We start from the raw sequence: 14,139 nt of genomic DNA, 5'->3' as shown, positions 1-14,139 counted from the left end.
CAGTGCCACGAGATTTAAAAGTGCCGCTACGTCAGTACGCGAACACGGCGATAGAGGCGCTCCGCAGCTCGGCCGAGCGCGGGAGCGCCACCTGGCTATGAACGGCGCCGGCCGCATCTCACGGCATGGCAGTCGACTGACAGATACGGAGTTAATAACATGTAACCCTCTATTGTTTCTACTTTTGTATATTGACGCAATTTATTAGTGATTAAAGGTTATAACATAATGCAGCATGTCATTCTCAATGGAGAGAAGTCTTCCGAAGCAAGAGTGATTTCAGGTGTGCCACAGGGTAGTGTCATAGGACCGTTGCTATTCACAATACACATAAATTACCTTGTGGATGACATCGGAAGTTCACTGAGGCTTTTTGCAGATGATGCTGTGGTGTATCGAGAGGTTGTAACAATGGAAAATTGTACTGAAATGCAGGAGGATCTGCAGCGAATTGATGCATGGTGCAGGGAATGGCAATTCAATCTCAATGTAGACAAGTGTAATGTGCTGCGAATACATAAAAAGATAGATCCCTTATCATTTAGCTACAAAATAGCAGGTCAGCAGCTGGAAGCAGTTAATTCCATAAATTATCTGGGAGTACGCATTAGGAGTGATTTAGAATGGAATGATCATATAAAGTTGATGCCAGACTGAGATTCATTGGAAGAATCCTAAGGAAATGCAATCCGAAAACAAAGGAAGTAGGTTACAGTACGCTTTTTTCACTCACTGCTTGAATACTGCTCAGCAGTGTGGGATCCATACCAGATAGGGTTGATAGAAGAGATAGAGAAGATCCAACGGAGAGCAGTGTGCTTCGTTACAGGATCATTTAGTAATCTCAAAAGCGTTACGGAGATGATAGATAAACTCCAGTGGAAGACTCTGCGGGAGAGACACTCAGTAGCTCGGTACGGGCTTTTGTTAAAGTTTCCAGAACATACCTTCACCGAAGAGTAAAGCAGTATATTGCTCCCTCCTACGTATATCTCGCGAAGAGACCATGAGGATAAAATCAGAGAGATTAGAGCCCACACAGAAGCATACCGACAATCATTCTTTCCACGAACGATACGAGACTGGAATAGAAGGGAGAACCGATAGAGGTACTCAGGGTACCCTCTGCCACACACCGTCAGGTGGCTTGCGGAGTATGGATGTAGATGTAGATGTACCATGGCACCAGGAAGTGATGATCAAGTATAGAGGCACTGGATGGCCCTCTGACCCAGGACTGACAATGATGTTAATATGATAAACACTGTGAGATGTACTGGTGGTGGAAGACCCTCAGTGATGTTGTAGGCAGCCACAATATGAAGTGCTAACTATATGAAGTGCTATGAGTGGCAAGTGATGGTTACTTGAATGTTACCATCTCAGGAATGGGAAGCAGCATGTTCAAGGTAATGACATGAGGCTCTGTTTATTATGACTTAATGTGACCTGCAGTCCTCATTCCACCATTTTTGCTTAACCTTTTTGGGGGCCGTCGAGGATATACTTCCCACCAAACATATTTCTGTACAGTGTTTAAGGGAATGTGTGTTTACCACTTCTGTATGCTCCTGGCATCTAGCGGCATTCTACTGCACCAGCTGTGGTTCCTGTTTGTTATGAAATATAGCCGTCAGGACTGTGGGAAGGATATGTCCCACTACACAGTGGTGTTTTAATGGTTGTTGGGAAGCATGGTTACCACCGAAGTAGTTCCTAGAGGGGCTTGGGAAGTATACTTACCACATAATTAATCTATCATCGGTTGAACAGAATTCATGTAGGATAACAAAAAAATTTTCTTTGCTGAGTTGCTACAATAAAATGTGCCCACAAAAGGGTTACAATTTGTTATAGGCTCTTAACTGCACTGTCAGGTGCCTATAATGTGTTGTTCTGTCAGAGGTAATGTTTGTCGCTTCATGTCACAAGATCTAACAAATACATCTCTGTCCCTGTCTCAGTGGACATTTTGTTGAATGTGTAACTCGTACTTGGTAATTGATGCCAATGAAGCAACATGCACTCATGTATGCGAGCAGCTTAAAGTTTGATTGTTTCTTCCTGCTGCGTAGCTGTGTCATCAGATCTGCATGCTGTCACCTGTGGCTATGCTGGCATGTACTTAAGAAAAATTTAGTTCATTCTCCTTTTCTGCTCTGGTGCATAACACAATTCTATGAAGTGCAGTCACTTGATAGTGTAATGTAACCAGTAAAAATGAGATCATTTTATGTTTCTGTTAGCTTTTCATTGAACCTCTCCCTGCTGCCAGCTATTAAATGAAAGTATTTTCTATCTTTATTTTCCAATAGAACTTTATGAAGTGCAGTCTGATGTAACTGTAATGAGGTGACACCAGCAAAAATTAGACCTTTTTATTTCACAATATTATAAAAGGGATAGTTGCTACGCACCATATAGCGGAGATGCTGAGTCGCAGATAGGTACAACAAAAAGACTGTCACAAAATAAGCTTTTGGCCAACAATCCCTTTGTCAAAAATAGACAGCACGCACGCACTTGCACACCCACCCACTCACCCACACACACACACACACACACACACACACACACACACACACACACAAATGCAACTCACATACATATGATCACAGTTTTGACAGCTGAAGCCAGACTCTGGCTGAATGTTGTTATTTCTTTTGATTTTAAATTTTTCCTTCATCAAAACTAGTCAATAAGGGCAACAATATTTTGATCATTGGTAAATAAGCTATACTGAAATATACCATGCATCTGTTTAGCATATATTGAAGAAGTCACAAGGGAAAGATGAAGCGACAAATAGTTCTGGAAGTACTGAGAATGAGAATGAACATGAGTCAGAAACAGAACTTTACACTGATTTAGATGAGGCAGCTGTACGTTCAGACCTTGCCAACAGTTTTCGTGAGAGCTTTCGCCCTCCTGGAGAGCCAGATGTTGTCATCAGTTTGAACAATAATAATTCTGTGGATCAAGATCCTTCAATTTCCAGGTAAGGGAAGTACCATTGTATAAAATGCTGGCCCATGAAATTAGAATCCAATATAAATGGGATATAAATATTAGAAATGATATAAGACTCGTGTATTGCATATATTGGGCCCAGTGAAGTAGACCATAAAATCTCTTACTGAGATAAAACAACAACATTACTTAAATGACATCTCCATTGGCACATTGAAATATATGTATTGTATCTCATCAACAGGAGTATTCTTTTATTTTACAAAAATATTTTATAATTAGATGCTACAGCTGTGTATTGCAGTCTTTTAGAAAGTATACCTTGTCCCACTGACTCATGACAAAGATAACTCAAGACTGGAGCTATAAAGTCAGCACAAGATTTTGATACCCTGACTGAAATATGATTGTAAACAGAACTGTTTTTGCTTTTCAGTCACATAACAACTTATGTGATCTCTAATGATTTTTGGGACAGTTTATGTGGCAAAACGGAAGATGGCTGCTGTTGGAATATGCAGTACTTGCATAATTAAATGTGATGACTGTTTTGACAGTCCATTTTTTCTCCCTGTGTATTTAACTACAGTTTGGAATAATTCATTGAATTTAGTGTGTATATGCATTTCGTGTGCATGTTTGTTTAGAATATTCAGTATGGCTATGCAATGCATTTATACTTCAATGAAACTGTCAACAAATTATTTGTTGTAAGAGTAATACTGATAATTAACAGTATAATGCTGAAGGGAAAATTATTTTATTACCCCTACTGATCCTACTTATGTCTAAAACATATTGCTACAAATCTCTTCCAGACTCCACCAACAAAAATAAACATTTGTCAGGCAGTATTACTGTTTTTAGATTTAGATTAAAATTATCATTGACAGCATTATCCAGCTCACAGCTGGATACTTAAACAGAAATAAGTAAACAGTTCCCCACCTTTAAATGATCACTATGTAACAATACAAATAATTTTTAATTATATATCTGCAAATATTGTTTATAAAGTATCCCATGCATGGTGCATGCCGAAAACAAGACTGCACCCAAGTAGCATTGTACAGTAGAAGTTTATTTCTATAAGAAAGCAACAAGAAAACATGAACAACAAAAAATATTCTCCCTGAAAGGGACGTAAGAGATTGCCCTGATCTGTGAGAAGAATTCATCATCATCATTAGCATCATCATCATCATCATCATCATCTTGGACAGTTTCCAGCCTCTGGCCGGGTCTGTTTAGAACAGAAGCCTCTCCACCGTCTTCTGTCTTGCCACCATCTCTCCACCTTCACCTTGGTCCAGTCTTCTCCTTTCTTCTGGATGCATTCCTTCACTCCTTTCAGGTATCTGTCTCTCAGTCTTCCACTTGGTGTCTTTCCTTCCAGTTTCATCTTATGTATCCTCCTGGTTATCCTCTGCTCCTCCATTCACTTAACATGCCCATACCATCTCAGCCTTGATTTCTCTATCTCCTCCTGTAATGGTTCCATCTTCATTAACTCCCTGATCCTCTCATTTCTTAACCTGTCTATCTTTGTCACTCCAATACTGTTCCTCAAGAATTTCATCTCACTAGCTTGTAATTTGCTTTTCTCTCTTCCTTTCATAACCCAGGTTTCGGATGCATATGTCAGGATTGGGACATAGTATGACCAGTACATAACCTTTTTACTGATTTGGGGTACATCTTTACTCCGTATCAGGCTTCTGACACACTTCCGAAATGCTTCTGCTTTTCTCCCCCCGCTTGTTTATTTCTCTGTCATTTTTTCCATCTCCCTGTATCAGGCTTCCTAGGTACTTGAAACCCTCCACTCTTCTCAACCATTCTCCACCAATTGCTATTCCAGTTGCTCCCCTCTCCTTTGTTCTTGTTGTGATAATCATCTCACTCTTACTTATACTAAATTTCATCCCATATTCTTGTACTGTTCGTTCCCAAACGTCCAACTGCTCTTGTACTTCCTTTTCCTTATTCCCCAAATCATCAGATCATCTGCAGACACCACAGCTTTCATCTTTCCTTCACCAATTACTTGTGTTACTGTACTCATTATACCATCCATCACTGCAATGAAGAGTAATGATGAAAGTACACTTCCCTGCCTCAAGCCATTCTTCTGTTCAGTCCAAGCTGATCTCTCTCCTCTCACTTTCACACAGCTCACACTTCCATGGTACATTTCCCTTCTCCTCCAAATAATCTGTTTTGCAACTCCTCTGTTCTCCAGGGCTTTCCACACTTTGCTTCTATGAACACTATCATATGCTTTTTCAATGTCCAGGAAGGTCATTAGTAGATCTATTCCATATTCATAATGCTGTTCCTGAAGTTGTCTTACAGCAAAAATTAGATCCACCATGGACCTTCCGGTTCTGAAGCAATGTTGCTCTTCTTTCATCCCTCCTTCTAATTTTGCCTGAATTCGTTCTTCCAGAATTAATGCAAAAATCTTTGCACAGTGACTTATCAGTGTTATCCCCTGATAGTTCTTGCAGTATTTTCTATTTCCCTTCTTAAAGATCAGGACAGTTATTCCCTTCTTCCAGTCTTCTGGGATCATTTTCTGCCTCCACACAATTTTCATTACTCGATATAGCCATTGTATCCCCACCTCTCCTGCTGCTCACCCATCTCTACACTTAGCTCATCCAGACCTGGTGACTTCCCTCCCTTCATCTTGCCCAATGCCTTTTCCACTTCTCCCCATGTAAGGTCTTTTTCTATTTGCTGTTCCTCCTATTTTTCTCCTTAGCTTGTTCCACTTCATCCAGGTCTCCATTCGGGTTCAGGAGTTCTTCAAAATACTCCTTCCACATATTCTTGAGTTCCTCCTTATTCTCTACATCTTGGCCACTTTTGTTCACCATTCGGGCATAATCTGTCGTACAGTTCTTCCTCTTACTTTTAATCATCCCATATAACACCGTTTTTGAACCTTTACTATCCTCCTCCATCATTCTGGTCCACTGTCCCATCCACTTTCTTCGCTCCTTCATCACCACTCTTTTTGCTTCTTTCTTTCTGGCTTGATACTCTTCTCTTGTCTCTATTGCTCTCCTATGGAACCATACCCTTAAGGCTCTATTCATCTCCTGTACTATATCCTATGTTTTATCATTCCCCTAGGGTGTTTCTTTCCATCTCTTTTTGTTGTTTTGTCCTCCCACATACTGCTTCAGCCGCACTTGCTAATGTTCCCTTGAATCTACCCCATTCCTCTTCTACCATGTTTGGTTCATCCTTTGGGATGCTTTCCTTTACTACTTGTAGGTACTGTAGCCTGCTTTCTTTCCCCTTCAACTTCCATACCCTTATACGTCTTTCCTGATTTTCTGCCCCTTTATTATCCTTAGTCCCTCTCAGGTCAATTACTAGCAAATGGTGGCCGCTATTCAAGACCTCTGATGGTATTACCTTAATGTCAATAATGTTCCTATTCATCTCACTATCGTACAGGAATGACTTTCTCTTTAAGTCTTGACTGTACCAGGTAATCTTGTGGCTCTCTCTTTTCCTGAACCAAGAGTTCCCAACCAGCAAGCCATTCCTTTGACAGAACTTCTTCTTCTTGCATTATGGCCTCCATAGGACCACGGGTAGCTCCTTTGTGGATTGCATTTTCCTCTTCTTCTCCCAGAACCTCTTCATTTTTTCTCTTCTTCTCTCCCACTCTTCTTCCAAGATCTTCAGTGTCCATTTCCCCTGTCGGCACAAATTGGTGACACTCTACTCTTTTCCTGTATTCTTCTCTGTCATTGAACTACGGCATATTGGTTGGTGTATATTTGTTCCCCCAATTTTCCTTTCCTTCAACCTTGATCCCCAATTCCAACCAGTTCTTCTGAAGTTCAACAACCCACTTGGTTCCTGTCTTTCCCCTTGTCCTCCCTGTTGTTTCCCACACTCTCTTCGTCATTGTGTCCATACTTATCCTAACTACATGTCCAGTAAACTTTGCCCTTTTGAGTCTGATTTCCCCAGATATTGTTCTCATGTTCTGGTACAATTCTTCCCTAGGTCTTCACATCCACCTCTCTCCACCTCTTTTGGGACCTAGTATTTTTCTCAGTATTTTTCTCTCTTCTTTCTCTAGTTATTCTGCCCATTTCTTCCTAGTGTCATCGTCTCAACTGTCTCCCTTTGACAGAACTCCACTAATCTTTCACCTTCCTCATTTCAGCAGTCCCAACCCTCTGATCCAAGCACACTTTCACAACCTTGTCTTTCTCTTCCAACATGAGTATTAAAATCCCCCATTACTATCACGTTCTTCCTTCCCACCTGCTTCTGCATTTCCTCTTCAAACTCTTGCTTCTCCTCAGAAGTGCGACCCACCTGCGGCGCATACACTTGTATTGCCTCTATGGTCATCCCCTTGAGTGATATTTTGATCTTCATCATCCTATCACTTATTCTCTTCACATCCTCTTTTAATCCATCTCTTACTACTATTCCCACTCCATTTCTCCATCCCTCCTTATTCCCACTCCACGACAGTCGGTAGCCTTTCCTCAGTTCTCTCCTTCCTTCTCCTTGCCATCTCAGTTCTGCTAACCCCAATAGGTCTAACTTCCTTATTTCCATCATGTCTACCATCTCTTCCATCTTTCCAGTCAATGTTTGTTATTTAATGTTCCAAATCTTAGTCCTTGTTTATAGCCAGTTTGTGCTTGATTAAATCCGTTCTTTCCGAGGCAGAAATCATAATCAACTACTGGTTTGCTGGGCCTATTGTAGTTTCACCAGGTTAGCCATCACTTTTCAGGGTTCCTGTTGGGCCTTCACAGTTACCGTTGTGGTCCCAGGGCACACACAGTTCCCACTGACTGTACCTCACTTCTACAGGCAATACCCTACTTCATGCCGTTGCCCATCTCTCACAGCTTGGATAAGGAGCTGGACTTGTGGTAGATTTCTATGAGAAGAATTGTCACTCCATAAACACAGTTCCAGGCAGTTACAAGGCACACGGTCCATCCCCCTAGGCCACACTGCCATGGACATGGTCAGAAATGGTCGTAGTCACAGTTGGTGATTGCACATCTATTTAATGTCAGTCTCACAATAAATAATGCAAACTTAAAAGACTGCCAATTCAACAAAATATCTAGGGATAACAATTATGAGCAACTAAAATCAGAGCTATGAAATAGAAAATGTTGTTGGGAAGTGAAATAAAGATTGTATTTTATTGCAGAGCAATTAGAAGATGGAAAAAAATCTACTAAAGAGACAACCTACACGGCATCATTTAAAAAGGGAATTTTTGAAATTCCAATCCTAAGGGGGTGAAGTAGGGGATGGAGGGTTTCTTAGAAAAATGTTGTTATTAAGGCAATTTTGAAGTTAGACCTACAAAAACTGGTATGTGGTCTCTTGGTCAGAAATAAAAAGATACCTGTTTGAGCATTTTTGGAAATTTAACCCTATGGGGGTGAAATAGCAGGTGAAAGCTTTTTTTAAAAGTATATCATCATTAAAGAACTAGTGAAGTATTTTAAAGCTACATCTTTGAACATTGCTATTTGACCTCTTGGTTGCAAATTTAAAAAATATGTGTTCAGTGTTTTTGGAAACTTAACCCATAAGAGGGTGAAATAGGGGATAAGATTTTTATGAAAATATTTTGTTATGAAAGCATTTTTAAAGCTAAACCTGTGAAAATTTAAATTTGGCTTCTCAGTTAGAAATTTTAAAAAAATATGTGTTTCACTGTTTTTGGAAATTCAACCCCAATGGGGGTGAAATAAGGGATGAAAATTTTTATGGAAATATTTCAAAGTGCAAGCATTTTTGAAGCTAAATCTTTGAAAATTTATATTTGGCTTCTCAATTAGAAATAAAATGTATGCTTGTCACTGTTTTTGGGAATTCAGTCACTAAGGGAATGAAATATTGGGTGAAACATTTTTTGAAAATATTTCATTGCGAAAGCATTTTTAAAGTTAAATCTTTGAAAATTGGTGTTTGGCTTTTTGGTTGGAGATGAAAAAATAAGTGTTTCACTGTTTTTGGAAATTCAACCCCTAAGGGGTGAAACAGGGTCGTACTGATTCACTGATTCATCATCGCCCAGCCCATACTGATCCAGATAGAAACTTGAAGTTTGGAGAAGGTCTCTTTTAAGAAGGGATTGTCTGAAATACTGCTCCTAAGAGGGTGAAATAGGGGATGACAGGCTTTTTGAAAATATATCACTATTAAGGGAATTTTGGAGCTAGAACTATGAAAACTGGTATTTGGTTTCTCAGTTAAAAAAAATGCATTTTTCAACATTTTTCGAAATTCTGCTACTAAGGGGGTAAACTAGTGGGTGAAAGTATTTTGAAAATAAATAATTACTAGAGATGCACAGAAACAGCTACAATTATTACAAGAACAGGCAGCTGAAATAGGATTACAAATTTCATTTGAAAAAACAAAATTTATGACTGACATCAAAGATGCACCTTCTGATCTCAATAACTACATCTCTCGAGTAAAAGAATTTAAATATTTAGGTGAATGGATTGCAGAAAATTGTAATGAAAAGAAATCTGTCAGATCAAGAGTCCAGAAAATGGAGACGGTGTTTCAGTTAACAAAAAACATTTACAACAAAAAGAGTCTCTCGTGGAACTGCAAAATATGACACTATACAACAGTAATTAGACCCGAAGCTCTCTACGCATCTGAGACACTAAACCTTCAACACAGAACACTAAAAGAGGAATTAGAAGTGAAAGAACATAAGATAATGAGGAAAATGCTAGGACCAAGAACTAAAGATGGGGTACATTATCCAAAACCCAATGCAGAAATATATAAAAATATCTCCAAAATAACAGACACAATGCGCATGAGAAGTATCCAATTCATGGGGCACTTAGAAAGAATGGACTCAAACAGGTTAACGTACAAAATCCATACATTTTTAAAGAACAGAACTACAAGACCGAACTGGTACAAATAGACGGAAAAAGACCTGAGAGAATTAGGGTCTCCAAATCTACATGATAGAAATGAAATCAGAAAAATCACAAACACATGGGGTTTTGAGGAAGAAGAGAGAAAAACTAACCGACATACATGGTCTACGCAACGAAAGCTAGCCCATTCGTTGTTTATGAAGGAATACTGGGCGAAAAGGAAGGCCATCAAATGTTGATTACGTGTGGTCCTAAGTGATCCATCCGCGAAGAAGAAGAAAGAGAGCTACTAAAGGACTCGTAAGGCTTCATCTGTATTGCTGTTTGAATTCTTGGTTAAAAAAGAAAAAAAAAGTTTCTGGGAATTCAACCCCTAATAGAGTGCAATAGGGGATGAAAATTTTAAGTAAATATTTCATTTTTTTCTTCTTATAGTGTTCGACCTTGAGGTTGGTTTGCAGCACAGCACCATTCCTCTCTTCTGTCTGCCTTCCTCTTCATTTCAAACAATGGAAAATCCAGGATGGAATGTAACAATATCTACAAGTTTGTCTTTTCTTGTTTGGATGTGCCTCCACAGAGATCTGGTTTCCTGTACTCTTCTAAGCACCTCTTCATTTGTTACTTTGTCACTCCAGTTGATCTTCATCATCCTTCTATAGCACCACATCTCCAGGGCCTTCTCTCTTCTCTTCCAATTGTCCAAGTTTCACATCCTTATAGGGCAACATTCCAAATTAAAGCTTTCATGATATGTTTCCTTATTTTCAGACTGATGTTCTTGCTGGTGAGTAAGTTCCTCCTCTGATTAAATGCAATTTTGGCCTTTTGTATTCTGCTCGCTATTTCTTTCTAGCTTCTACCATCCCTTGTGATTTTGCTTCCCAGGTAAGAAAATTCCTCTACCATTTCCAGCTCCTCTCTTCCAATTTTCATTCTCAAATGTTCATATTCTGCTCATGTACTGCATACCATCACTTTAGTCTTTTTCTTGTTTATTCTCATTCCATACTGATTGCATAGAATTCTTTCCATTATTCTGAGGACATCCTCTAGATCTTCTTATCTTCTTTTGTCTCTGTGACTATAGCAATATCATCTGCATAACATAGCATGTCTATCTTCTGCCCATTCTCGAACTTGGTCTATAGCCTCCTGGATGTAAGTGTTGAATATAACAGGAGATAGAGCACATCCTTGTCTTATCCCTTTTCTAATATTTGCTTCTTGTTCCTGGTGACAGTTCTTAATCACTGCCACCTCATTCTTATAGAAACTGAGTATCACACGGATGTCTTTGTACTTCATTCCACTTTTCCTCAGCACTCTGAACATCTCTTGCCAGATAACATTATCAGATGCCTTTTCCAGGTCTACAAAGGCAATATAAGTTGGTTTATTTCATTACATCAAAAACATTTTAAACCTAATTTTATGACGACTGGTCTTAGTTAGATATAAAGAAATATTTGTGAGGGGATGAAAATTGCTATGGAATTACTGCCATTCAAAGGCATGATTAACAAAAACTTTTGACACCAACTACCATAAACATTTGTTGGTCAGAAGTACTTTTTGAAAAGACCATACTTATATGGCCTTAATTAGCATGAAAAGCTTAGATGATGTTGAAATTTGTGAACAACTTAAAAATTAGATTAAATAAAAACAGTAAAATTCTCTGTAGACTATACAATCTATGTGAACGAAGCAGTGGTTGCTAAGCTAGTTTTATATAATCGTGAAAAAGGGAAGAGAGATTCATGGATGTGACAAGTGAATTTAGATGCTCAACATTAAAACAAAGGTTTTTTCCTTGTGATGAGATATTTTCATGGTATTACACTCACAAACTTTATCCCTCAAATGGTGAAACATTTTGTTGACTCCCATCTACACAGGGAGAAATGACCATCGTGATAAAATACAACAATGAAAGTAATAAATTTTTGACAGTATAATTTAATTGAATAGGTAAAAAGAAATCGACTCATCAAGTGGTGGCAGGAGAATGCACACATAAAATAGATTTTACTTACACAAGCTTTTGGAGTCAGTGGCTCCTTTTTCCAGCTGAGTTGAAGGTGAAGGAAGAGGGGTGAAGGAAGGAACTCTACCCCTTTTCCTACAGCTCTCCTGTCCTTTCCTAAACCTCTCCTGTCCTTTCCCTTCACACGTCTTCCTTCCCCTTCAACCCTTCTGCCTGAAGAAGGAGTCGCTGGCTCTAAAAGCTTGCATAAGTAAAACCATCTTTATGTGTTTGTTCTCCTGGCGCCACTTGGTGAGTAGATTTTTTTTATCTCTCCAATTACATTGTACACACATCAAAAAAAGTATTGCATCACCCCAGTACCCAGAACTCCTGAAGACAGATGCTGACTGTGGATATTGTCGCAGAAGAAGCTGAGTAGCACCGTGGTTTAGAGGTTATGATACTAACCTGTTCTATGGTAGGTCGTGAGTTCAAAACTCTTCTGGACTGTACAATTTTAATTTCTATATTTGGTTCAAATACATTCTAGAAGTATCCACAAATATTAAAAAATCATTATACTGGAGTTGTCTGTAGCTATATATATACTGTATGTGTTCTGGCCGAGGCAGTTTGCTCCGAGCTCTTCTATGTGCAAGTGTTGAATAAACCTTTGTTAAGTGAAGTTAGTGTTCTAAACGATTAATGGAAAATCTCATATAAAGATGTGAAACAAATACTAACAAAGAGATAGAGGGGCTGGCCAGTACTTACCTCAGCTCAGTACAGCCGATAGATACACATAAAACAGAACTGAAATTTTAAGTTCCTAGCTTTCGGAACAAATGTTCCTTCATCGGGGAGGAGAGAGGGGAAAGAAAGGGAAGAAGGGAAAGGAGATTCAGTTACTCACAACCCAGGTTATGAAGCAACAGGGAAAGGAAAATAGGGAGGGTAGCAAGGATGGAGGCATGGTTGTCAGAGGGAAGCCAAAGATATTCTACTGTAAGTACTGTGCCAGCTTCAAACCAAAGAGGATGCATACAGAAGTAAAGAGATATATAGTATAAAGATAAACACAACTATGTAGGATGAAAAGATGCGTGAATAGCTAAAGAGGAAAGGGAAAGAGGAGAAGACTGAAGAGTGAATGGGAGTGAGGTTGTTTAACGTAGGTTCAGTCCAGGGGGATGGCGGGATGAAAGGATGTGTTGGAGTGCAAGTTCCCATCTCCGCAGTTCAGAGGGACTGGTGTTGGGTGGGAGAAGCCAAATGGCACGTACGGTGTAGCAGGTTCCTAGGTCCCTAGAATTATGCTGGAGGGCATGCTCCGCTACTGGGTATTGGGCATCTCCTAGGCGGACAGTTCGTCTGTGTCCGTTCATGCGCTCAGCCAGTTTAGTTGTTGTCATGCCGATGTAAAAGGCTGTGCAGTGCAGGCATGTCAGTTGATAAATGACATGTGTAGTTTCACACGTAGCCCTGCCTTGAATTGTGTATGTTTTGCCAGTAGCGGGGCTGGAGTAGGTGGTTGTGGGGGGATGCATGGGGCAGGTTTTGCAGCGGGGTCGGTTACAGGGGTAGGAACCGCTGGGTAGAGAAGGTAGTCTGGGAATATTGTAGGGTTTAACAAGGATGTTACGGAGGTTAGGGGGGCGACGAAAGGCAACTCTGGGTGGTGTGGGGAGAATTTTGTCAAGGGATGATCTCATTTCAGGGGTCGACTTGAGAAAGTCATATCCCTGGCGGAGTAATTTGTTGATGTTTTCGAGGCCAGGATAATATTGGGTGACAAGGGGGATGCTTCTGTGTGGTCTGGGGGTAGGAACATTGTTGTTGGACGGGGAGGAATGTATTGCTCGGGAAATCTGTTTGTGGACAAGGTCTGCAGGATAGTTGCGGGAGAGGAAAGCACTGGTCAGGTTATTGGTGTAATTGTTGAGGGATTCGTCACTGGAGCAGATACGTTTGCCACGAATACCTAGGCTGTAGGGAAGGGAGCGTTTGATGTGGAAAGGATGGCAGCTATCAAAGTGAAGGTACTGTTGTTTGTTTGTGGGTTTGATATGGACAGAGGAGTGGATGTGAGCTTCAACAAGATGAAGGTCAACATCCAGGAAGGTGGCTTGGGTTTTGGAGAAGGACCAGGTGAAATTCAGATTCGAAAAGGAGTTGAGGTTATGGAGGAAATTAAGGAGTGTTTCTTCACCATGAGTCCAGACCACAAAGATGTCATCTATAAACCTATACCAGGCCAGGGGAAGCAGCTGTTGG

At 40.0% G+C, this 14,139-nt stretch overlaps 1 protein-coding gene across 1 annotated transcript in view; it reads left to right on the top strand.

The window, feature by feature from the left end:
• Positions 1–14,139, top strand: part of LOC126251758 (coiled-coil and C2 domain-containing protein 2A) — a 606,935-nt gene that overhangs the window by 338,562 nt on the left and 254,234 nt on the right. Inside the window, exon 12 of the mRNA XM_049952374.1 lies at positions 2,766–2,998. Within this exon, the coding sequence (XP_049808331.1) occupies positions 2,766–2,998 (233 nt within the window). The remainder of the gene's footprint in view (positions 1–2,765; positions 2,999–14,139) is intronic.

This window comes from Schistocerca nitens, chromosome 4 (genome assembly GCF_023898315.1).
Source record: "Schistocerca nitens isolate TAMUIC-IGC-003100 chromosome 4, iqSchNite1.1, whole genome shotgun sequence".
Lineage (NCBI taxonomy): Eukaryota > Metazoa > Arthropoda > Insecta > Orthoptera > Acrididae > Schistocerca > Schistocerca nitens.
The sequence above is the reverse complement of the archived record's forward strand: the minus strand, read 5'-3'. Positions and strand labels throughout refer to the sequence as shown.